Source organism: Schistocerca americana, chromosome 4 (genome assembly GCF_021461395.2).
Source record: "Schistocerca americana isolate TAMUIC-IGC-003095 chromosome 4, iqSchAmer2.1, whole genome shotgun sequence".
Taxonomy (NCBI): domain Eukaryota; kingdom Metazoa; phylum Arthropoda; class Insecta; order Orthoptera; family Acrididae; genus Schistocerca; species Schistocerca americana.
In genome coordinates, this window is record NC_060122.1 from 713,271,775 (window position 1) to 713,297,037 (window position 25,263).

The 25,263-nt window shown below is 42.4% G+C and overlaps 1 protein-coding gene across 2 annotated transcripts in view; it reads left to right on the forward strand.

The window, feature by feature from the left end:
* Positions 1-25,263, forward strand: part of LOC124612842 (b(0,+)-type amino acid transporter 1-like) — a 439,105-nt gene that overhangs the window by 355,602 nt on the left and 58,240 nt on the right. For both annotated transcript variants that reach the window (XM_047141270.1, XM_047141271.1), the window contains 2 exons: positions 1,985-2,088; positions 13,307-13,403. In XM_047141270.1, the coding sequence (XP_046997226.1) occupies positions 1,985-2,088; positions 13,307-13,403 (201 nt within the window). The remainder of the gene's footprint in view (positions 1-1,984; positions 2,089-13,306; positions 13,404-25,263) is intronic.

Sequence of the window (25,263 nt, forward strand, 5' to 3'; positions counted from 1 at the left end):
AAAACACAAGAGATTTGGTAGATTCAGTCTTCTAAGGTATGGTGACGGGGAGTTTTCCAAATGACCCATACTGTTGACAAGATAGGGTGTGGAGTACCCTCTCTAATATGTGATCATCTTGACAAAGCCTTGAATGACAAAATGCAGTGTTGTACAGTGGATGGCGAATGTTCTGTAGAAACAATAAACCAAATTAGGACCACTATGTTCTCAGTATGCATGAAGAGTAATCAGATAGGATGACCAGCATTTCCAGATTGTTCACTAATGATACGGTACTATTATGTATTGAAAACTATTATCACTTAACGATGTAGGGCAGTGCAAAAATATAAAAGTCAAAACAAATTTTTCATATTCCCAAAACTATAATATTGAATGATCTGGTCAAGAAATATTGTAAGATATCAATACATTGGTTTGCTTGAAATGTATTTCCGGTGGAAGCAGTCCATATTTCTACTGTAAATATTGCAGTACTTGCACTGTATGTCATTACAAGAGTTGGGCTGGGTTGCTTCAGGATGGTTCAGACAAAAACAATAACAACAACAACAACAACATATATGATAAGAGGTTCTGTATAGTAGTTCAAATGCAGCAGGGAAGCAGACAGGTTTACATCACAGCAAATGTCACTGTGAGTCAAAGTGATGTGTCTACAATCTGGAACAGTTTTCCAATGGCAAGATCAGCTGAGGATCATCACATAAGTAGCTACAGAAGAAAAACTGCAGATAAGTAGGTTTGATATCTGCACATAACAGCAAGCTGAAACCCTCAACCCCTACACATCTGTCGCAGCTGTGCCAAACAGCTTCAGGAGTGCAGATGTCAACACAAATGGTATGAAATAGTCTATGTGAACTAGGGTTACATGCCACAACACCTCCCCTCTCCTGCAACTTGAATTTGAAGAGACACTCATGTCGCATGGGCATAAAACCACTCTTTGTACACTAGGCAGTATTGGGACACAGTGCTCGTTTCTGATGAGACCCATATCAGTCCCCACACTGACAATACTGCTACTCATATCTGGAGGCAACAAGGACAATGTTTACATCCTAACTGTTCCACACTCCAGCACTCTTATGAAGATCATTTAGTAATGTTTTGGGGCACAGTCGTGTATGAGTGCCGGACAATCCTTGTGTTAATACATCTTGTGATGAGTGGTGGGTGTAAAGTATTGGGATGATATCCTTGCACATATTTGGCCTCCATTTAGTGAACATATTGGAGCAGGATTCACAATGATGAATGACAAACCATGCCTCCATCACCACACTATTGTGAACATGTACCTAGTGAGCATAGACTCTGGCAGATGGAAATTCCCTCCATATCCTCCAGATCTCAACTGTGCTGACAATGCATGGGCCTTGCTGAAACAAATGGTTTATAGTCATCCTTTCCACCAGACACCTCAAGGGTCCCTCAGAGGCTGCTTTGGAGCAGTGGATCAATATGTCAAAGAGTTATGTGGAAGATTTGGTAAGGAGCATGCTTAAGTGCATTCAAAAGTGTCTCCAATTAAGAGTAGGGCCAATTGATTCATAAACAATATGTTATGCAAGGTGTCATTGGGAAGAAATTGTAGTGTTTGCAATGGAATCTTTTGTGATGTTTTTTGTTTTCATGTTTGTGTTTATCAAGTGGAAACATGCTTATCTTCTTTATTTTTGTTTTCTTATGACTGTACCTGCCAGAACAAAATCATTTTTGTTTCCTGTCATGTCCAGTATTCACAATAAATTAATACAATTATTTTGACCCAAGAGAGAGAGTTTTTTTATTTCAAAAATAATTTTTAAAATAGGGCACTGTTTCTGCCATACCTGAAGTTACAAAATAATGTTCTATACTGCCTCTCCAGCTTCATTAGGTAATAAAATGTATGTTTTAATGGAGAAGTAATAAATTTTTGCTGGGTTATGTGTAAAATATTGCTCCAGAATATCCTGTGTCTATTTCACTGTAGGCATTTGGAGAACGCCTTCTGGGACCAATGAGTTTCATCATTCCACTGGGAGTAGCTCTGTCTACATTTGGATGTGCACTTGGCATTCAGTTCAGTGTGACGAGGTGAGTGGCTGTACTGATAAGTGAGGTTCCTGATGTAACTGATTAAGCCACATACATGGTTCAATGTGAAAAAAATAGAATAAGTAAATTACAGCATAAATTTAATTTCAGTTAGGCTCACCATACTGCTTTGCAGATAATGAAAAGCCAATGAGAATTTTGTGCTGAACACTGGGGGGCAACAGCAAAAAAATAGACCAGATACTGGGAGCTCCATTGGATCCACCGCCTGGTGGTAAGGATCCTACTTCTGGAGATACTGTTGAATTCAATAATACATTATGTCATGTACTACAGATCACCCTTTCTTTCACATTTTTAATGACATGTGCGTGCGTGCGCGCGCCCACACACACACACACACACACACACACACACACACACACACACACACACACACACAATGATGAATGTTTAAACTGCAACTAAGTTTTTATCCATCATTAACTTATTATTGGTTTGCATTACAGGAAGTATTATTCATTTTAGATAAGCCTCTGTTCATACTGTACGTGGTAACTATTTACGCTATTTGATCAAAAGTATCCATACACCTGGCTGAAAATTACTTAAAAGTTCATGGCACCCTTCATCGGTAATGCTGAAATTCAATATGGTGTTGGCCCACTCTTAGCATTGATGACAGCTTCCGCTCTCGCAGGCTTACGTTCAATCAGGTGCTGGAACGTTTCTTGGGGAATTGCAGCCCTTTCTTCATGGAGTGCTGCACTGAGGAGAGGTATCGATGTCGGTCGGTGAGGCCTGGCATGAAGTCGGCATTCCAAAACATCCCAAAGGTGTCCTATAGGATTCAGGTCAGGACTCTGTGCAGGCCAGTCCATTTCAGGGACGTTACTATTGTGTAACCACTCTGCCAGAGGCCTTGCATTATGAACAGGTGCTTGATCGTGTTGAAAGATGCAATCACCATCCCTGAATTGCTCTTAAACAGTGGGAAGCAAGAAGGTGCTTAAAACATCAATGTAGGCCTGTGCTGTAATAGTGCCATGCAAAACAACAAAGGGTGCAAGCCTCCTCCATGAAAAACACAACCACACCAGAACACCACCGCTTGGGGATTTTACTGTTGGCATTACACACACTGGCAGGTGACATTCACCGGGCATTTGCCATACCCACACCCTACCATCGGATCACCACAATGTGTACCATGATTCATCACTCCACTCAATGTTTTTCTATTGTTCAATCGTCCAATCTTTATGCTCCTTACACCAAGTGCGGTGTCGTTTGGCATTTACGAGCATGATGTATGGCTTATGAGTAGCCGCTCAACCATGAAATACAAGTTTTCTCACCTCCCAGCTAACTGTCATAGTACCTGTAGTGGATCCTGATGCAGTTTGAAATTCCTGTGTGATGGTCTGGATAGATGTCTTCCTATTAGACATTACGGCCCTCTTCAACTGTGTGCGGTCTTTGTCAGTGAACAGATGAGGTCATCGTGTACACTTTTGTCCTGTACATATCCCTTCACATTTCCACTTCACTATCACATCAGAAACAGTGGACCTAGGGATGTTTAGGAGTGTGGAAATCTTGCGTACAGACGTCTGACTAAGTGACACCCAATCACCTGACCACGTTTGAAGTCCGTGAGTTCCACAGAGCACCCCATTCTGCTCTCTCACAATGTCTAATGACTACTGAAACCACTGATATGGAGTACCTGCCAGTAGGTGCAACACACTGGACCTAATATGAGAAATGTATGTTTTTGGGGGTGTCCGGATACTTTTGATCCCATAATGTATGAAAGAGATCAATGGACAAGAAATTTTTGTAGAAGTTTTTATGGTATGGTTAGAAAGAAACTACTTACCAAATGGAAACACATACAGAACTAAAATTATTAGCTTTCAGCAAAAGGGGCTACTACTTCTGGCAGGAGAGAGGGGAAGGAAGGAGGCTGTTAAAACACAGATTACAAAAGAAGTAATATTGAACTTAGGTCAAGTCAGACTTACTTCGTAGGCTGAGAAGAAAAAATAAATACAATGAAGTTCTACTGTGTCCTTGAGCCTTATTAGACTGCCTTTTGGCAAAGAAAAAGAGATGTGAGTCATGTTTGTAGTGGCAAGTTTTTGATCAGTGCTTGACAAAATACATAAAGACATTCATAATCAAATGCAGAACAAATGTATAAAATATAATGATTCTGATGTCTGTAAAGTTTCATTAGTAATGATATTTGTTGGGGGTGGGAGGCATTATGAGTGGCCTATAAGTGTTTAAAAAACCAGCACGGAGACACTAGACTATAAACATGAAAAAAATCTTTATGCGCATGATACGGGTGAACATCCATGATCAGTTATCATTTGCTGTGTTTAATAATGTACAAGACAGTATTATGGCCCTCTTGCCTTCCTACCCCAAGGTGCATACACACCTTCACAAACTGATTCAGCACAACAGATTGTAGGGCAGGGTTTAAATTTGCCATGCACATAGATGATGCTGATGTAAATCGTACCTGAATTTTGGTAATTCATTTTAAATAAGAATTAAAGAGGAGTCTCAGTTTGGCATCAGGGATAATTAACAAAAGTGAAAATGTGCAACATCTCACGAATAAGCTAGGTCTCTATGGCTTTTTAAAGGAAATGTATCATGCATATGTTTCTCAAATGGATAAAGCAGAATACAATGGCCAAGTCAAACAATCCTTTGTTTTGAATTGTTTATTATCACTGAAAATTAACACGAAATTGACAAAAGTCTAGCAGTAGTCTGCTCCATTACTTTGAACAGTTGTGGAATTGTTGCCTGAATTTAGATGTGTTGGATATGTATTTAAAATGATGAATGTAAAGGAAATTTTGAATCTTCAACTACAGTTAAACCAAGAAAGCACAGAATATGATACTGGACACTTAGAAATTAGAGATGTGAGAAACATGAGATGCCGTATTCATACCAGAAAAAAGTATGCACATTTACAATAGAGAATTAACTAGGGCAGAGCTTTGTGTATTATGGCTGACAAAAGTAAATGTGAAAATGAAGTTTCTAATTGGTGTTTAAATTTTTGAAGGAATAATTAGAGTTCATTTTTGTGCAAATTCATTGCTCTTGTTGAGACACAGTCCAGCACTGCATGCCAGAATCCAAACAGCAATAAAGAGTGGCCCTTGTAATATCTTACTTTCTAGTAGTTCATTTATAAAATTAAAGATTCTAATTCTGTGTTCTACTTCCTTTGACTAGTCATTCCAAAGCTTATAACATATAAATTAACAACAGTGGCAATAAAATTACAGATAATAATTATTAACTCATGTTTCATTATTGCCCAGCTGGCAATAACAGAGCTGAATAATTTTTCACCATAATCAAATATTTTGGTAATTCTTTTTATATGAAACTTTACATAAGTCTGATTAAAGACAAACACACTGTTTTAAATTTTGACAGCATTTTAATAAACCCTTAGTAAATTTTCCAAGTACAAAACTACAGAAGTCAACAAACAGTTGATACATAATGAACTGACTCATTACTTGTGTGCTCTGGCACCCATTCTGACACCCCCTGCGGGTCCGGGGATTAGAATAGGCCCGCGGTATTCCTGCCTGTCGTAAGAGGCGACTAAAAGGAGTCCATCCCCCTCACGGGGGTAGTTCGCGCCTGCGTCCGGAGACGGACGGTTCCACGACCTATCATCGTGGTCCTTTTGGTTTTTTCACTTCTCGTTTCTTCCTTCCTTTTGTTGGTTCCTTTCTTTGCTCTTCTCCACCTCACTGTCTTCCTTACTCTTTCCCTTGCCTTCTCCTTGCCTTCTCATTGCCTTCTCATTGCCTTCTCATTGCCTTTTTCTCCTTGCCTTCTCATTGCCTTCTTCTCCTTGCCTTCTTATTGCCTTCTTCCCCTTGCTTTCTCATTGCCTTCTTCTCCTTGCCTTCTCTGGTCTCCGCCTCGGCGTTTGAGACAGTCTGTCCTCTTTCTCCCTCTCTCTCTTCTTTTTCCTCTTCTTCCTTCCTCCCTGTGCGTGCCTGAAGGCCGACCCACGCGTTCGCATGCGTAGCCGGTGACGGGGTAACGCGTAAGTCCCCGCCCTGGGTAGACATGTAAGGCACGCGCGTACCCCCTGGTAAAGGCCAGGCCCGGGGAGGGGTGATTGCCTGAGCTGATACCTTCTGACCATGCCGATTGGTCCCTCCGTCTGTTTCTCGGGAGGTGTGACCTGAGGTGTAAACATTCACCTAAGGCGGGAGTGCCCTCTGAGAGGGTCCCCACAAGGAAGGAGCGCGCCATCGGAGACGCTGGCAATCATGGGGGATTTCTCCGCAATGGATTCTACTCCATCTCTTTCGACTTCGACCCAAAAACGGAAATGTGACCAGCCAACAGTGACAAAAGTACTACCGCCTGCCCCACAGTTCCTCGTAGTTTCTCGAACTGAGGACGGAAAGGATTTTTCCTCTGTCAACCCTTTCGTTATTCAGAAGGGCGTAGATGCCATAGCCGGATCTGTCAAATCCTGTACCAGGTTGCGTAACGGCACCTTATTACTAGAAACTGAGAATGCCTTTCAGGCACAAAAACTGCTTCGGGCCACCCTCCTGTACACGTTCCCTGTCCGGGTGGAGGCCCACCGAACTTTGAATTCGTCTCGTGGTGTGGTCTATACTGGCTCCCTCGACGGATTGACTGACGAGGAGCTTCAATCATTCCTCGCTGAGCAGGGCATGACGGCTGTCCATAGGGTCATGAAAAAGGTCAACAATGACCTTGTACCGACCCGGACAATTTTCTTGACCTTCGATAGTGTTAAGCTGCCATCGCGCATCAAGGCGGGCTACGAGGTTATTTCTGTTCGCCCCTATATCCCGACACCTACGCGCTGCTACCAGTGTCAGCGTTTCAATCACACTCGACAGTCTTGTTCCAATGTGGCTAAATGTGTCACCTGTGGCAGGGATGCCCATGAGGGTGACTGTCCACCTCCGTCTCCTCGTTGTGTGAACTGTCAGGGTGACCATGCAGCATCCTCCCGCGACTGTCCTGTCTATAAGGAAGAACGCTGTATCCAGGAAATTCGGGTCAAAGAGAAAGTGTCCACCTCGGCTGCTCGCAAGCTATTGGCTAGTAGGAAGCCCACGCTGCTCCCAGCGGGGAAATACAGTACTGTCCTCGCCTCTCCTCGGACTACCCGGGAGGTAGCAACCCAGACATGCGATCTGACCTTCAGCACCACGGTCGTCCGTTCGGCCAGTGCTAAGATCGCGCGGTCGACGTCTCCTCTTCCTCCCATCACCCCACAGACACGAGCACCTTCTTCAGCTTCTGCTAAGACGAAGACACCGAAGTCAGATGCACGGGCCTTCAAGAAGGAACCATCCCGTGCAGACTTCCTCCGTACCTCGACCTCACAGCCTTCGACCGGTACTTCCACTACACGTCCTTCCAAAAAGGCGCATAGGAAGCACAGTTCTCCTTCCCCGCCACGGCGCATTTCTTCTCTTGCGCCACCCAGCGGCTGCCGCCCCAGGCCGTCATCCGTTTCGCCTGGCCGCACCGCTGGTCGCCGTACATCTGGCCGTTCACTGGCGGAGGAAGCTCCCCCTCCCGGCCATCCTCCCGAGATGGCCGATGACCCTATAGACCCAATGGACGATGACTGTCCGCCTACTGATAGCGGCGGCAGTGCTCGCTCGAAGCCAGGCCCTAAGCGGCCTTCGAGGTGACCACTTCTCTCATCTTTCTTTTCTTACGATGGCACTTATTCACTGGAATATTCGCAGCATTCGCTCCAACCGAGAGGACTTGAAGTTGCTGCTCCGCTTGCACCGTCCGCTTGTCGTAGCCCTCCAGGAAACGAAGCTACGCCCATGCGATCAAATTGCCTTGGCACACTACACCTCTGTGCGTTTTGACCTACCCCCTGTGGTAGGTATCCCAGCTCATGGAGGGGTTATGTTGCTGGTCCGGGATGATATTTACTACGATCCCATCACGTTGCACACCGGCCTGCAGGCAGTTGCCATCCGCATTACTCTCCCCACTTTTACGTTTTCCTTTTGTACCGTTTACACTCCATCGTCATCTGCCGTTACCAGGGCAGACGTGATGCAACTTATTGCTCAGCTACCTGCACATTTTTGTTAACTGGAGACTTCAATGCCCACCATCCCCTTTGGGGCTCTCCAGCATCCTGCCCGAGGGGCTCCTTGTTAGCAGACCTTTTCAACCAGCTCGATCTTGTCTGCCTCAATACTGGCGCCCCTACTTTTCTTTCGGACACATCTCACACCTATTCCCATTTAGACCTCTCTATATGTACTCCCCAACTTGCACGCCGGTTTGAGTGGTATGCACTTTCTGATACATATTCGAGCGACCACTTCCCGTGTGTTATCCATCTCCTGCAGCATACCCCCTCTCCGTGCTTCTCTAATTGGACCATCTCCAAGGCAGACTGCGGGCTCTTCTCTTCCAGGGCGACCTTTCAGGATCAAACCTTTACAAGCTGCGATCGTCAAGTCGCACACCTCACGGAAGTCATTCTCGCTGCTGCTGAATATTCCATCCCTCACCCTCCTTCTTCTCCACGTCGCGTACCGGTCCCCTGGTGGACCGCAGCATGTAGAGACGCTTTACGTGCCCGTCGACGTGCTTTACGCACTTTTAAACGCCACCCTACAGTGGCGAATTGTATCAATTATAAACGATTACGTGCTCAGTGTCGTCGTATTATCAAAGAAAGCAAGAAAGCCAGCTGGGCTGCTTTCACAAGCACCTTCAACAGTTTTACTCCTTCTTCTGTTGTCTGGGGTAGCCTGCGCCGGCTATCTGACACTAAGGTCCACTCACCAGTTTCTGGCGTGAAGGTCGCGAATGACGTCCTTGTGGCCCCTGAGGCTGTCTCCAATGCCTTTGGCCGCTTTTTCGCAGAGGTTTCGAGCTCCGCTCATTACCACCCTGCCTTCCTCCCCCGCAAACAGGCAGAGGAGGCTAGGCCACTTAACTTCCGCTCCTCGAATTGTGAAAGTTATAATGCCCCATTCACCATGCGGGAACTCGAAAACGCACTTGGCCGATCACGGTCCTCTGCTCCAGGGCCAGATTCTATTCATATTCAGATGCTGAAGAACCTTTCTCCTGCGGGTAAAGGTTTTCTTCTTCGTACATACAATCGCATCTGGATTGAGGGACATGTTCCCGCATGCTGGCGCGAGTCTATTGTTGTCCCGATTCCTAAGCCGGGGAAGGACAAGCACTTGCCTTCCAGTTATCGACCTATCTCGCTTACCAGCTGTGTCTGTAAAGTGATGGAGCGAATGGTTAACTCTCGATTGGTTTGGCTGCTCGAGTCTCGACGCCTACTTACCAATGTACAATGTGGATTTCGTAGGCGCCGCTCTGCTGTTGACCATCTGGTTACCTTGTCGACCTTCATTATGAATAACTTCTTGCGGAAGCGCCCGACCGCGGCTGTGTTCTTTGATTTGGAGAAAGCTTACGACACCTGTTGGAAGGCGGGCATCCTCCGCACCATGCATACATGGGGCCTTCGCGGTCGCCTCCCTCTTTTTATTCGTTCCTTTTTAATGGATCGACAGTTCAGGGTACGTGTGGGTTCTGTCCTGTCCGACACCTTTCGCCAGGAGAATGGGGTGCCACAGGGCTCAGTTTTGAGCGTCGCTCTCTTCGCCATCGCGATCAATCCAATAATGGATTGCCTCCCAGCTGATGTATCAGGCTCCCTTTTCGTGGACGATTTTACCATCTATTGCAGCGCGCAGTGTACACGTGTCCTGGAGCGCTGTCTTCAGCGTTCTCTTGACCGTCTTTACTCCTGGAGTGTCGCCAATGGCTTCCGTTTTTCTGCTGAGAAGACGGTCTGTATTAACTTCTGGCGATACAAAGAGTTTCTCCCACCGTCCTTAAGACTCGGTCCCGTTGCTCTCCCAATCGTGGAGACAACCAAATTTTTAGGCCTTACATTTGACAGGAAACTTAGCTGGTCTCCACATGTGTCATATTTGGCCGCCCGTTGTACCCGTTCTTTAAATGTCCTCCGTGTTCTCAGTGGTCTGTCGTGGGGAGCGGATCGAACCGTCCTACTTCGTCTATATCGGTCGATTGTCCGCTCCAAGCTGGATTATGGGAGCTTCGTATACTCCTCTGCACGGCCATCCATCTTACGCCGCCTCAACTCCATACAACATCGGGGTTTACGACTTGCGATCGGAGCATTTTATACCAGTCCCGTAGAGAGTCTTCATGCTGACGCTGGCGAATTGCCACTCACCTACCGGCGCGATACAATGCTTTGTCGGTATGCCTGTCGGCTACTGTCAATGCCCGACCATCCTTCTTATCGTTCCTTTTTTGACGACTCTCTTGACCGTCAATACGGGTTGTATGTCTCTGCCCTGCTACCCCCTGGCGTTCGCTTTCGTCGCCTCCTTCAACACCTTACTTTTTCCCTCCCTGCAACCTTTCGAGTGGGCGAGAGCCGCACGCCACCTTGGCTCCAGGCTCAGGTCCGCGTTCACCTTGACCTCAGCTCGCTCCCAAAAGAGGTCACTCCCAGTTCGGTCTACCACTCCCGTTTTTTGGAACTTCGTTCGAAGTTCATCGACATGACTTTCATTTATACAGATGGCTCTAAGACCAATGACGGGGTCGGGTGTTCCTTTATTGTCGAGGCACAAAGTTTCAAATACCGGCTCCATGGCCATTGTTTGGTCTTCACAGCTGAGCTCTTTGCCCTCTACCAGGCTGTTCTTTACATCTGCCGCCACCGACATTCTGCTTATGTCATCTGCTCAGATTCCCTGAGCGCCATCCAGAGCCTCAGTGATCCGTACCCGGTTCACCCCTTCGTACACCGGATCCAACGCTCTCTTCAGCAGCTGGTGGACGTCGGTTCTCCAGTTAGCTTTATGTGGGTTCCTGGCCATGTCGGTATCCCTGGGAACGAAGCTGCAGATGCCGCAGCCAAGGCTGCGGTCCTCCAGCCTCGGACAGCTTCTTGTTGTGTCCCTTCGTCCGATTTTAGCAGGGTGATTTGTCGGCGCGTCTTATCTCTGTGGCATGCCGATTGGGCTGCACTTACCGACAACAAGCTTCGGGCCTTAAAACCTCCTCCCGTGGCTTGGACGTCCTCCTCACGCCCTTCTCGGCGGGAGGAGGTCGTTTTAGCCCGGTTAAGAATTGGACACTGCCGGTTCAGCCATCGCCATCTGCTGACGGCTGCGCCGGCGCCGTTCTGCCCATGTGGGCACTTGCTGACGGTTAGACACATTTTAATGTCCTGTCCAGATCTTAACACACTGCGCCTCGATCTTAACCTGCCAAATACTTTCGATGCCATTTTAGCGGATGACCCACGAGCAGCTGCTCGTGTTCTTCGTTTTATCAATTTGACAAACCTCGCTAAGGACATTTGATGATGCTGTTTTTTAATCCTATGCCTGTCAGTCTGTCTTTTATCGTGTTTTCCCTTTTAGTTGTTGTGGTCAACTTGTGCCTCGCGGTGCATTCTTAGAGTAGTCAGGGCGCTAATGACCATTGAAGTTGTGCGCCCTAAAACCAAAAGAAAAAAAAAAACCATTCTGACAATTAAAATGAATACACCCATAGTTGAAATTATGATCTTAACAAATTTATAATCACACAAATTAATTTTAGTTAAATTTCATTGCTCTATGGTGTACATGATGAAAAGTATACACAGACTGATAAACTAGTAAAACATTTAATAAATAAGTTTGATATTTGTAATGTAAGGAATTTTAACAGTATGTGGAGGGAATCTTAATTAATCAAATAATTAATGCATTTCCACTTTTACCCCCATTTATAATTTATTATAACATCATATTTTTATGTAGTGTTTTTGTTTTCACCAGAAATTTTGTCTGAAAGGTAACTACTGTAATTTTACATGACTGACTAATTGAACTTTTACATGTGGTATTTGACAAAAGAATTAATTTAGATTGCAGTTATTAGTGATATATTCGTCAGTAATTATATAAAAAAAATAGACTAAATAATGAATCTGAGTATTTGTGAACAAAACAGATGTGGATCACCAACTTTGATTCCATAAGGGAACCATTGTGCACAATGAATGCATGTTTTTATAAGGAAAAATAGAAAAACAGCCATCAATCACAATGCCATTGGCATTTTATTATTCTCACATATCCAGATTTCAGCTATAAATAACTATCTTCTGTGTGTTTGAGTGAGCTATAATCCAACAAACTCGCAGCAACAAGTGTCACCATATGACTTTACTGGTGTGTAGGGTGAAGGAAACTCATGTGAGTTTGTGGGATTGTAACTCACCAAAAAGCACTGAAGATGCTTTATAGCTGAAATCTGAATATGCAAGAATAATAAAAAACCAATGGGATTGCAATTGACTGCTTCGTTCCCATCCTTCCTCATAAATGTGGGTCAGGCTCATGGCCTGCCACATTACACACTGTGCTCATAAAGGCAAAGTCAATTTCATCTGCTGTATAGCTTATAATCAATGTTGCCGGTACACAAATATGGAATATACCCAAATCTTTGGGCTGTAAAAGGCATTGTTCATATTAATTCCCTTGCAGAGAGGTAAAAAAATGCATAAGAGGAGGCCTGAATATTTTTAAAAATATTTTTATCAGAACTATGCACCCACCCAGGGATGTATTAAATATGGATTTAGCCCCATGTGAATCCAAATTAATCTTTCAGCTAAAAATTTTTTGTGGCCAGAATTAATTTTGAGTCAAATCAAGAAGTTAGGCTGCCATACATGGTACTTTTTTAGATTTTCCACAATCTTAATTTGTGGATGATACTGATCATTGGAATGGCAATGGGAAGGGCTATTGACTTAAATGGCACTATGTACAATGTATAAACTGCATTTCTCACTGCCAAACTGAGAAGCTTTCATCCTAACCTCCTTTTGGTAATCTTCCTTACTTGATGTAAAAATTTAAATTCTCATTGCAAGCGTACTCTTTTGATGTAAGGCATAGTGTTGTGTCCTAGACTCTTACCTATTAATGAGAAATCTTCAAAAAGTGAAGAATAATATCTGACACAATCCCTCTGATGTTATCATTCATTAGGTGTAAATGTAGATGACAGTATACAATTAACTATAGTTTTCTAAAAAATGCTTAATTTGAACTGTAACTACTGTGCACTCATTGCTTTTATTGTTCTTAATGTTTGTCAGGTTATGCTTTGTAGCAGGCCAGGAGGGGCATATGGTCTCAATCTTCTCTTTTGTGCATATCAGGCGCTTCACACCTGGACCTGCTGTTGTTATTCAGGTAAGTTCCTCTGTGACACAATGACATACTGACACTCAGGAACATAGCATAGAGGAAGTGTCTAACACAATAGTGGTACAAATGCAAATTGAGCAAACTCATACCGTATATCGTGTTACTGAGAAACTGTGCTAATTATAGTAAAACAACTTAGCAGAATGTGTAAGATATTCTGAAATATCTGATAACACAATTGTATGCTTATCCATTGAGAGAGTAAATAATATTAAGAAATATACAGACTGGGCATAGGCCTACCACCACACTGAAACACAGTGACTCTTTGTGTTTTTTAAATTATATATCTTCATCTTCAGGTCACATAGGGGCTGAAAAATAAAATACAAAATGTAAAAAATTGTAATAATTCATTCAGCTGACATACAGACTGGCCATGTCTGTATTGTTTGATGTCTGTAAAATCTGATGCAATGTCCTTCAGACACTGGTGACAGTCGACAGCTAAATTAATGAAACACATTTGAAAATTATACACTAGCCGTACAAATGATTAGCAACAGATGAAGATTTGTAACAGACCACGACTGTCAGTCTGTGAGTAATTACAGTTTGTTTTGCATTTTAAATTTTTCTTTAGTTTTACTTGTAGAATAACATATTAAAATATTTGCGTATCTTCATGAATCATCCTGAGACATATCTTACTTGCATCAAATTTCAATAAGGAATAAACATACTGAGAAGCAGTGGTTAGAATACAAATTTCCTTCAGTAGGTTCCTACATGATTTTCTTGATTTTACACCACAAATTATTCTTATTACATGCTTTTGCACGCTAAAAACGTTTGCTCATTTTGGTGAGTTACCCCAGAATATGATCCTGTAAGATGTAATAGAATGAAAGTAAGCAAAGTATGCAAGTTTTTTTACATTTACATCTCCTACATCTGACAACATTCCCTCTGCAAATGGAGACTTCTTTAGGGACTTCAGCATTTCTGTGATATGCCATTCCCAACTGAATTTATTATCAATCCCAGAAATTTAACACTCTCAGCCTCTTCAATCTGCATGTCTCCATATGTTATACACATGCTGGAAGGAAATCTCTCACTGGTTCTGAAATACATATAGTAGGTCTTTTCAAAGTTTAATGACAGAGAATTAGCTTTAAACCATTTATTAACATCAGTGAAAATTTGATTAGCAGCTATTTCTAAATCTGTACTTGACATTGCTACTTCCTGCAATGTTTGTATCATCTGCAAACAAAATAAACTTAGCACCCGGCAATGTAACAGACAAGAGGTCATTAATGTACACAAGAAAAAGCAATGGACCCAAGATGGAATCTTGAGGAATGCCACAGGTAATTAATTCCCAATCAGATGAAGACTGACTGCTAGCCGGCCGAAGTGGCCGTGCGGTTAAAGGCGCTGCAGTCTGGAACCGCAGGACCGCTACGGTCACAGGTTCGAATCCTGCCTCGGGCATGGATGTTTGTGATGTCCTTAGGTTAGTTAGGTTTAACTAGTTCTAAGTTCTAGGGGACTAATGACCTCAGCAGTTGAGTCCCATAGTGCTCAGAGCCATTTGAACCATTTGAACTGACTGCTTACTGCATCAGTATTTTGCAATGACACCTTTTGTTTCCTGTTAGTTAGATAAGACTCAAACCATTTCACAGCATTCCTGGTGACACTATAATATTCTAATTTACATAAGAGAATGCTGTGGTTTACACAGTCAAGGCTTTCTAATGAATTACGTAAGTTCTCACTATAAGTGTAAATAGCTTCCTCCATATCAGAACCCTAAAGAAACCCAAACTATGACTTGGGCAATATATTATTTGCAGTCAGTTGCTTGTGGAGATGCTCGAACAAAACCATTTCAGGTATTTTTGTAAATGCTGGTGAAGGTGAAATTGGTTAATACTTTTATTGTATCCTTGTAAAGAGGCTGAACATCAGCATATTTTAGTCAGTCTGGAAATGTTCTGCTGGTAGGAGATTGATTACAAAAATAACTTATAACAGAACTCAACTCGTATGAGCACTCTTTGATGAACTTCATTGATATGTTATAATACCCACTAGGTCTGTAACCTATGCAGCTTTCCAATCTGTGAGTATGGATCTTTCGATGAGTGAAGTGTTGTATATGATTGCTAAGTATGGAGCTATTTCATCAGCATACTCTGAAAGGAACCCAATAGGTATACAGTCTGAGCTGGAAAACTTGCTTCTATTAAGCAATTTAACTTGCTTCATTACTCTGAGGATATCTACTTCTAAGTGACTCATGTTGGCATCTGCTCTTGATTCAAATTCTGGAATACTTACTTCATCTTCTTTCATGAAGGAATTTTGGGAGGCTGTGTTTAGTAACTCTGCTATGGACGCAGTGTTGCCGATAGTATTTCCATTGCTATCAAGCAGAGAAGGGAGATGTCATTACACCACAAACTTGAAGCCGATGTCCACCATTTTAACTAGCCCAAAACATTATGTTCACTGCATTCATAGGCCCATAGTTCCCGCAATCGCACTTCCCCGTGACGTCACTCTGACATACCAATGCCCAGTTTCGACCATGTTGGGTGCTTTGATTGCATTGAGACATAGTTGTTTCATAAAAAATGCCAAATTTTATTGTTCATGGGTGTAGTAATCAATCCAATCATAAAGTTTCAAGAAATCACTTTTCATTCATAACTGGAGCAATTCAAGCAATACTTTCTTTTGTAGACGTAAGTTATTGTGCTGTTTATGCTTACTGCGCTGTTTACGCTTACTGCGCTGTTTACGCTTACTGCGCTGTTTACACTTACACTTACTGCACTGTTTACACTTACACTTACTGCACTGTTTACACTTACACTTACTGCACTGTTTACGCTTACACTTACTGCACTGTTTACACTTACACTTACTGCACTGTTTACACTTACGCTTACTGCACTTCAAATGGCTCTGAGCACTATGGGACTCAACTGCTGTGGTCATAAGTCCCCTAGAACTTAGAACTACTTAAACCTAACTAACCTAAGGACATCACACACATCCATGCTCGAGGCAGGATTCGAACCTGCGACCGTAGTGGTCGTGCGGTTCCAGACTGTAGCGCCTTTAACCGCTCGGCCACTCCGGCTGGCACTTACTGCACTGTTTACACTTTTTGTAATGGTTTTATTTCCGTCATTTGACTTTAGATTTGCCTTACTTTACTCAGTGTCCATTCTTTCTCTTCATTAAAGTGTTTTTCATTTCGTGTGTATTATTGTATGAATGTTTGTGTGCTGCACTTCCTTTCTTAATGTGGCTTTGGCTGAACACACTTTTCATTGTGCCTGCCTTGTGTTCGGCATGGGAGTAGCAGCTATCATTTCCACAGTATAGTCATTCCCTCATAAAGTTTGTTGTAAATAATCCACCACAGTTCAGAAGGAACAATGACAACACAACTACATTACCAGAAGAAAAAAAGTGGCATTCATTACACCACATTAAGATTGTTTGTAGCACAAATGCTGAGACCAAAAGTTTTAATCACTTACCCATAGATATAAAATACCTGACACACAGCAAAGTAAAATTTGAAACTAATCTGAAAACGTTTCTCTTCTGTTTGGTGACTCCTATTCTGCAGAAGATTATCTATTACTGTAATGTGTAAATGGTGATGGATGAATAGGAATTACTAACATCTGTCTTCCATTAATTAAAAAACGTGAAAACCAATAAATGATCAGCATGAAGGAATATTTAGAAAAAAGTTGTTGATGTCAATATACAATGACTTGTTCTGTATTATTAAGATTTATCATGCAAATGATACATTGAACTATCTACATTGGTATATCACAAAATATGGTATAGACCTATATACACTCCTGGAAATGGAAAAAAGAACACATTGACACCGGTGTGTCAGACCCACCATACTTGCTCCGGACACTGCGAGAGGGCTGTACAAGCAATGATCACACGCACGGCACAGCGGACACACCAGGAACCGCGGTGTTGGCCGTCGAATGGCGCTAGCTGCGCAGCATTTGTGCACCGCCGCCGTCAGTGTCAGCCAGTTTGCCGTGGCATACGGAGCTCCATCGCAGTCTTTAACACTGGTAGCATGCCGCGACAGTGTGGATGTGAACCGTATGTGCAGTTGACGGACTTTGAGCGAGGGCGTATAGTGGGCATGCGGGAGGCCGGGTGGACGTACCGCCGAATTGCTCAACACGTGGGGCGTGAGGTCTCCACAGTACATCGATGTTGTCGCCAGTGGTCGGCGGAAGGTGCACGTGCCCGTCGACCTGGGACCGGACCGCAGCGACGCACGGATGCACGCCAAGACCGTAGGATCCTACGCAGTGCCGTAGGGGACCGCACCGCCACTTCCCAGCAAATTAGGGACACTGTTGCTCCTGGGGTATCGGCGAGGACCATTCGCAACCGTCTCCATGAAGCTGGGCTACGGTCCCGCACACCGTTAGGCCGTCTTCCGCTCACGCCCCAACATCGTGCAGCCCGCCTCCAGTGGTGTCGCGACAGGCGTGAATGGAGGGACGAATGGAGATGTGTCGTCTTCAGCGATGAGAGTCGCTTCTGCCTTGGTGCCAATGATGGTCGTATGCGTGTTTGGCGCCGTGCAGGTGGGCGCCACAATCAGGACTGCATACGACCGAGGCACACAGGGCCAACACCCGGCATCATGGTGTGGGGAGCGATCTCCTACACTGGCCGTACACCACTGGTGATCGTCGAGGGGACACTGAATAGTGCACGGTACATCCAAACCGTCATCGAACCCATTGTTCTACCATTCCTAGACCGGCAAGGGAACTTGCTGTTCCAACGGGACAATGCACGTCCGCATGTATCCCGTGCCACCCAACGTGCTCTAGAAGGTGTAAGTCAACTACCCTGGCCAGCAAGATCTCCGGATCTGTCCCCCATTGAGCATGTTTGGGACTGGATGAAGCGTCGTCTCACGCGGTCTGCACGTCCAGCACGAACGCTGGTCCAACTGAGGCGCCAGGTGGAAATGGCATGGCAAGCCGTTCCACAGGACTACATCCAGCATCTCTAAGATCGTCTCCATGGGAGAATAGCAGCCTGCATTGCTGTGAAAGGTGGATATACACTGTACTAGTGCCGACATTGTGCATGCTCTGTTGCCTGTGTCTATGTGCCTGTGGTTCTGTCAGTGTGATCATGTGATGTATCTGACCCCAGGAATGTGTCAATAAGGTTTCCCCTTCCTGGGACAATGAATTCACGGTGTTCTTATTTCAATTTCCAGGAGTGTACTTTGAAAACCTCAAAACGACATTCAAAAGTAAAATCAAGCAGATGATCAAAATAGATGCCCATTCCATTTGTGCTATGCTTGGTTATTTCTGAAAACTGACAGAGTTACTGGTGAGAAATATTCCAGGAAAAAAGCAAACGGACTATTTTGGGAAAGATAGGCCTACATCTGACACAGGTTAGGCTATAATTACTAAACAATTACTCAGATACATGTTAAAGCAAAATATTCATTTTAAGGGGCCTTAAGCATTTGAGACTACTTTTTAAGTATAAATTTAATGGGTAAATTTATGGAAAAATTATACATTGAGTACATATCATGAAAGATAATTCCTCCAAGTTTTGTTTAATGTTAGTAGATGTCAACATGGGATCCATTTCTTGCCCTGCACATGTTGAGATGATATTCCAATTCTTGCCATGTATTCACCAACGTTTCAGGTGTAACTGTCCCAACTGCCACAACAATTCTTTCCTATAAATGATTGATGTCTCTGAGCTTTTAACTGTGCATAACATTTTTTATGTGGCCACAAAAGGAAAAGTTCATTGGGGTTAAGTCTGGGCTTTGTGGTGGCCAAGGTATTGGGCAAGCCCTGCCTATCCACCTTCCTGGAAAGCGACTGTCAAGAGCCACACACACAATTACTGTAATGAGTGGGGTGCCATCTTTTTGGAAAAAACACAAGCCCCTTTTCTGCCTCAGTATCATCCATTTGGGGAAAGACACACTCAGTCAACATATCACAATAAAGGTCCTGTTCATTGCTTTTTATACAAAAATGAAAGGACCAATCAAACGATCTTCAATCAAACTGCACCATACATTAACTTTTGGAGAGTCGTGTTGATGCTGAATAACTTTGTGTGGATTCTCTGCCCCTCAAATTCTGCAGTTATGATGATTAACTGTTCCACTGACATGAAATGTAACCTCATTAGAAAAGAGAATCTGGACTGAACCGAGGGAACAGAGGGGGAAAAAAAACAGCACAGTTGCCATCTCAAGCTCAAGCAGACCTTACAACTGCAGAGGAGCCAAACTTGGAGAGTTGATGACTCAAACACCACAAACTAGAATAGTGTATGTCTCTTTGTACGGATTCTAGGAAACATTAAAACTAGGGAGTTCTTTTTCAAACACGTTGTATGTAACTGAATGGCACATAATAGGTAAGATTTCAAGGTGAGAAGACAGGTAAACTACAGTGAGACTAATGCACTGGCAATATAATAAAACAAGAACTCTATTCTGCATGAAGGTACACCTCTAAGCAGTTCTGTTTTTTTAACATTTCAATAATAATTCACTTTCTTGACATGTAGAAGATACAATAGCATGCATAGTTTCTTTCCTCATCGTGCATGTTTAAGGGGTAGCAAAGAACATGTGGGTAAGTTTTTTACAAATGTGAACACTAAAAATGTTATGCATAAGAGTTGAAAGCTGAAAATATAATGAACAAGAAGCACTACTGATAAAACCAAGCAAACAAGCATTAATTTCAGAATTCCAGTTCAATTTGATATCGATACTAATACAAAACCATGCTTTTCATATAAATTCCTTCTGTTTCTGGTTATCCAAAATATAGCAGCAAAAAAACAAATTAGAGTAACAAGGCCCAATGTGTCAGTACTAGAGCATTCCCATTTAACACTGGGAAAAATAGTAACCAGAAGTGATACAACATGTGATTCTGTTACTTTCATTGTCTAAAGTCTGTTGCAGCTCTAAGTGCCAGTTTATCCAGTGCAAGCCTCTTTCTCTCTGCATAGCTACTGCAATGTTGTATCACTTCTGGTTACTATTTTTCCCAGTGTTGAATGGAGAATACTAAAAACTCCCAGTTTTGGAAACTTGAAAAGTAACATGCCACGTGAATTCAATTGAACATAATCACAATGACTAATGTTGTTTCAACAGAAACAAATTCACCTGTCATGCTTTAACGTGATTGGGCAGATAAACAAATAAATGGTGTTTACTGTCAGTGCTAAAGACAACTTTTTAGCTCATTCACACTAACATTTTCTTTTAATCAGGAGGCAGAATTAGTTCTGTTCAGTTCAAATGATACAAACATTGTTGTTAATCCCAGAAATAAAACATCAACAGAGAAGATAATAAATGACGATTTTTGTGAAAGTTAATGTATGGTTAAATGATGATGGCATCCTTCTGGGTAAAATATTATGGAGGTAAAATAGTTCGCCATTCGGTTCTTGAGGCAGGGACTACTCAGGATGACATTAGCAGCAGAAATAAAACTGGCATTCTACAAATTGGAGCATGGAATGTTGGACTGCTTAATCAGACAGGTAGGTTAGAAAATTTAAAAAGGGAAATGGGTAGGTTAAAGTTAGCTATAGTGGGTATACGTGAAGTTCGGTGGTGGGGGGAACAAGATTTCTGGTCAGATGAATACTGGGTTATAAATACAAAACCAAATAAGGATAATTCAAGAGTAAGTTTAATAATAAATAGGAAAATAGCAATGTGGGTAAGCTACTCTGGACAGCTTAGTGACCACATAATTGTAGCCAAGATAGACAAGAAGCCCCTGCCTACGACAGTAGTAAAAGTTTATATGCCAACTAGCTGTGCAGATGATTAACAGATTAAAGAAGTGTATGGTGTGATAAAAGAAATTACTCAGATAGTTAAGGAAGATGCCAAAGGATTGGAATTCAATAGTAGGAAAAGGAAGAGAAGGAAAAGAAGTAGATGAATATGGACTGGGGTAATGAATGAAAGGGGAAGCCACCTGGTAGAATTTTGCACAGAGCATAACTTAATCGTAGCTGACACTTGGTTCAAGAATCATGAGAGAATGTTGTATGCATGGAAGAGACCTGGAGATACTGAATAGATTCAGATTGATTATATAATGGCAAGACTTAGGAACCACGTTTTAATTTGTAAGATATTTCCAGGGGCAGATGTGGACTTTGATCACAATTTATTGGTTGTGAACTGTAGACTAAAACTGAAGAAACTGCAATAAGATAGGAATTTATGCAGATGGGGAGGCTGTAGAGTGTTTCAGAGAGAGCATAAGGGAATGATTGACAGGAACAGGGGAAAGAGATACAGTAGAAGAAGAATGGGTAGCTTTGAGAGATGGAATGTGAAGGCTGCAGAGAATCAAGTAGATAAAAAGACAAGGACTAGTAGAACTCGATGGGTAAAGAAGAGAGATTGAATTTAATTGATGAAAGAAGATATAAATTCAGTAAATGAAGCAGGCCAAAAGGAATTCAAATGTCTCAAAATTGAAGCTGACAGGAAGTGCAAAAATGGCTAAGCAGGGATAGCTAAAGGACAAATGTAAGGATGTAGAAGCATGTATCACTAGGGGTAAAATAGATACTGCCTACAGGAAAATTAGAGAGATCTTTGGAGAAAAGAGAACCACCTGTATGAGCATCAAGAGCTCAGATAGTAAACCAGTCCTAAGCAAAGAAGGGAAAGCACAAAGGTGGGAGTAGTATGTAGAAGGGCGCTGTACTTGAGGGCAGTATTATGGAAATGGAAGAGGATGTAGATGAAAATGAAATGAGAGATACGATACTGCGTGAAGAATCTGACAGAGCACTGAAAGACCTAAGTTGAAAAAAGTTCCTGGTAGTACAAAACAGTCCATTATAACTAGCAACAGCCATGAGAGAGCCAGCCATGATAAAACTCTTCCATTTGGTGAGCAAGATGTATGAGACAGGCGAAATACCCTCACATTTCAAGAAGAATATAATAATTCCAATCCCAAAGAAAGCAGGTTGCAGTAGTTATTCAGAGATGAAGATGCTTAACAGGATAGAGTAGCATGGAGAGCTCCATCAAACCACCTTCTGGACTGAAGACTGCTACTACTGCTACTACTACTACTACTACTACTGCTGCTACTGCAACCTATATCCATTGGAACTTGCTTACTGTGTCTCCCCTCTACAACTATTACTCCTCCTATCCCACAGTACCTTCCATTACCAAACTGACAATTTCTTGATGCCTTGATGCCTCAGGATTTGTGCTGTAAACTGATCCTTTCTTTTAGTTGACTTGCACAATAAGTTTCTTTTCACCCTAATGTGATTCAGTACCTTTTCATTAGTTATCCAATCTCTAGGATTTTTTTGGTATATTTGTGCAAACATAACACTAACTGAATAGGCACACACTGTTGAGGATATACACTTTTAATTCACTTTATTTTTACACCTTTTAATTGCTTAGTTCACAATAAAAATGTGAATTTCCTAACTAAACAAAGATAACATTACAAAAATATTTTATTGTGACCGATAGGCCAATCCTCAGTTTGCTATGCACAGGTTTTTAGGGGGCTTTCCTTTTTTGCTACATGGATGTTATCCTGGTGTTTCTAAAGTCACTACAACAACTTGAAGAACACCTTTGACAACTATTTCAGAGTCTCAGGCTGTAGGGAGTAGTCATAAACTGGGAGAAATGTGCATTATTTAAAATTAATGTCAATTTCTAGGACTTGAATTGTCCTCTGATGGCATCATCCCTTTGACAGAAAGGGTAGATAACATTTGAAATGTGCCACTTCAAAAAACTTAGGCACTTGAGAAGTTTCCTTGAGATGCTACATTTTTACAGATGCCACTTACATTGGATGCAAGTCAAGTTGCTGTGGGACCTGCTCAGCAACAAGGAGTCTACAGGGCATGTCAACCTTTGTCATTTTTCTCTTAGTTTTTTACATCAGCATAACAAAACTGGTGTGCATGGATTGAGAATTGTATCTATATATGTGACGATAAAACATTTCTGAGGCCAAATAGAAGATAAACACTATACCATTCACATGGATCATGCTTCTCTCATGCCGTCCTTCTCCAAGAAAAACACTCGTGCTTCACAGTGACAGTACAGACAAACCGGACACTTTTCACATTTTATGATAGATGGCTGTCACATAAGCAAAAAAGTAATTAGGTAGCAGATTTCTTATCTCGATGCTGTGCTAGTGTAAAAGTGATCTTATGGGAGAGTATTGGTGGACATCAGTTTAGGAACCCAGAATTACATTCAGTGCTGGAGCAGAGGCACTCCTAACTTGGTTTGTCACAAATACATATGCCAGAGCTGAAGGTTTCATTATGGTGCAACACGCATGGATCGTGCATGCGTAAAAAACTTCCTGTACTTGAACAGACCAAGTTTCATTCAGATGAGCAATAACACAGAGAAACCAATCTGTATGTTACTGATGCTGTGATGACTGAAAATACTTTTGACTTGATCAAACTACAGCTCAGATCTCATAGTCCAGAATACTGGCAGTTTAAAAAGATGGGCTGTCATACCTTGTGTTGGAAGTATTGGTTGTGTGGGAAGCTGTACTGCAGAAGTACCTGCTTCTGCATGTGGTAACTGTTATGATTCTTGTCGTCAGTTGTTATGATGACAGGTGGCCAATTCTAAATGGAAACATATATTGCAGGTTTGGCAGTGAAGTCTGTAAGGAGCTGGCTGCATAGTCAGTATCTGCAATGACAGAAATAATTAGTAGTCATTGGTAAAACATATATATTTATATTGTACTTGTGGTACAGGCTTCTTCATATGCTGCATACGTATAATTACAAACAGATATCTAGAGAGGCATTACTTATGCCATACTTGACTGAGTGCTTTGTTAGAGGTTGCTTCCTATCAACTGAAGGCTATGCTACAGTCCTAGTTGACGTCCCAAGCAAGAGTGGATGAGAGCTCGCTAGATACTTGTCACATGCCACTCATACTTGTCACACTCCGTGGAGTGGCCCTAGTCACAACTCGCGGGTCCAGCGATATCTATTATGGACCGCAGTCGATATCTGCAACCCCTAACAAGTGTGGTATTGGATGTTGATATCACAGTAACAGCTGCTGTATGGGATTTTCATCCTCTTGCTCAGTGCTGTTGCTCTCATCTAGGTTATCCATACTTCACATTCTTCCTTGTGGTCACCAGTGTAGATTTTTGTTGGTATAGTCGTGCAAACAAAACATAATTAAATAGGCACACACGATTGTGGATATACACTTTTAATTCACTTTATTTTTACACCTCATAATCGCTTGGTACACAACTAAACCACAATTTCCAATTGAACAAAAATAAAAATATAAAAAATTTCACATCCACTTGTCTCTTCATGAATGACTGCTGCAACTCAACCCACTTAGTCTTAGCCACTCTCCTACATCATTATATTCCAAAAACTCACTCTCTCTTTTTGTCTAAACTGTTCATGATGCACATTAAACTTCTGTACAAGGTGGGAAGTTACCTCAAATCCTTATTTGCAGAAAATCAGCTTTTTCTGTCTCTCAGTAGCTGTTTTTATTATATCAGACTAACTGGTTTCATTCAGTGTTGCCCACCTTCAGATTGTTTCTGTCTTAGCAGTTGGAGACAGTGGTTGTGCGAGAGATTTGTACTTGTGTGAATGTGTGTGTTTTCTACTTCAGAGGAAGGCCGTTTGGTCAAAAGGTCAAGTATATAGCAGTCTTTTTGTCGTGCCTGTCTGTGACTCAATCTCCCCTCTATATAGTGAATAGAAA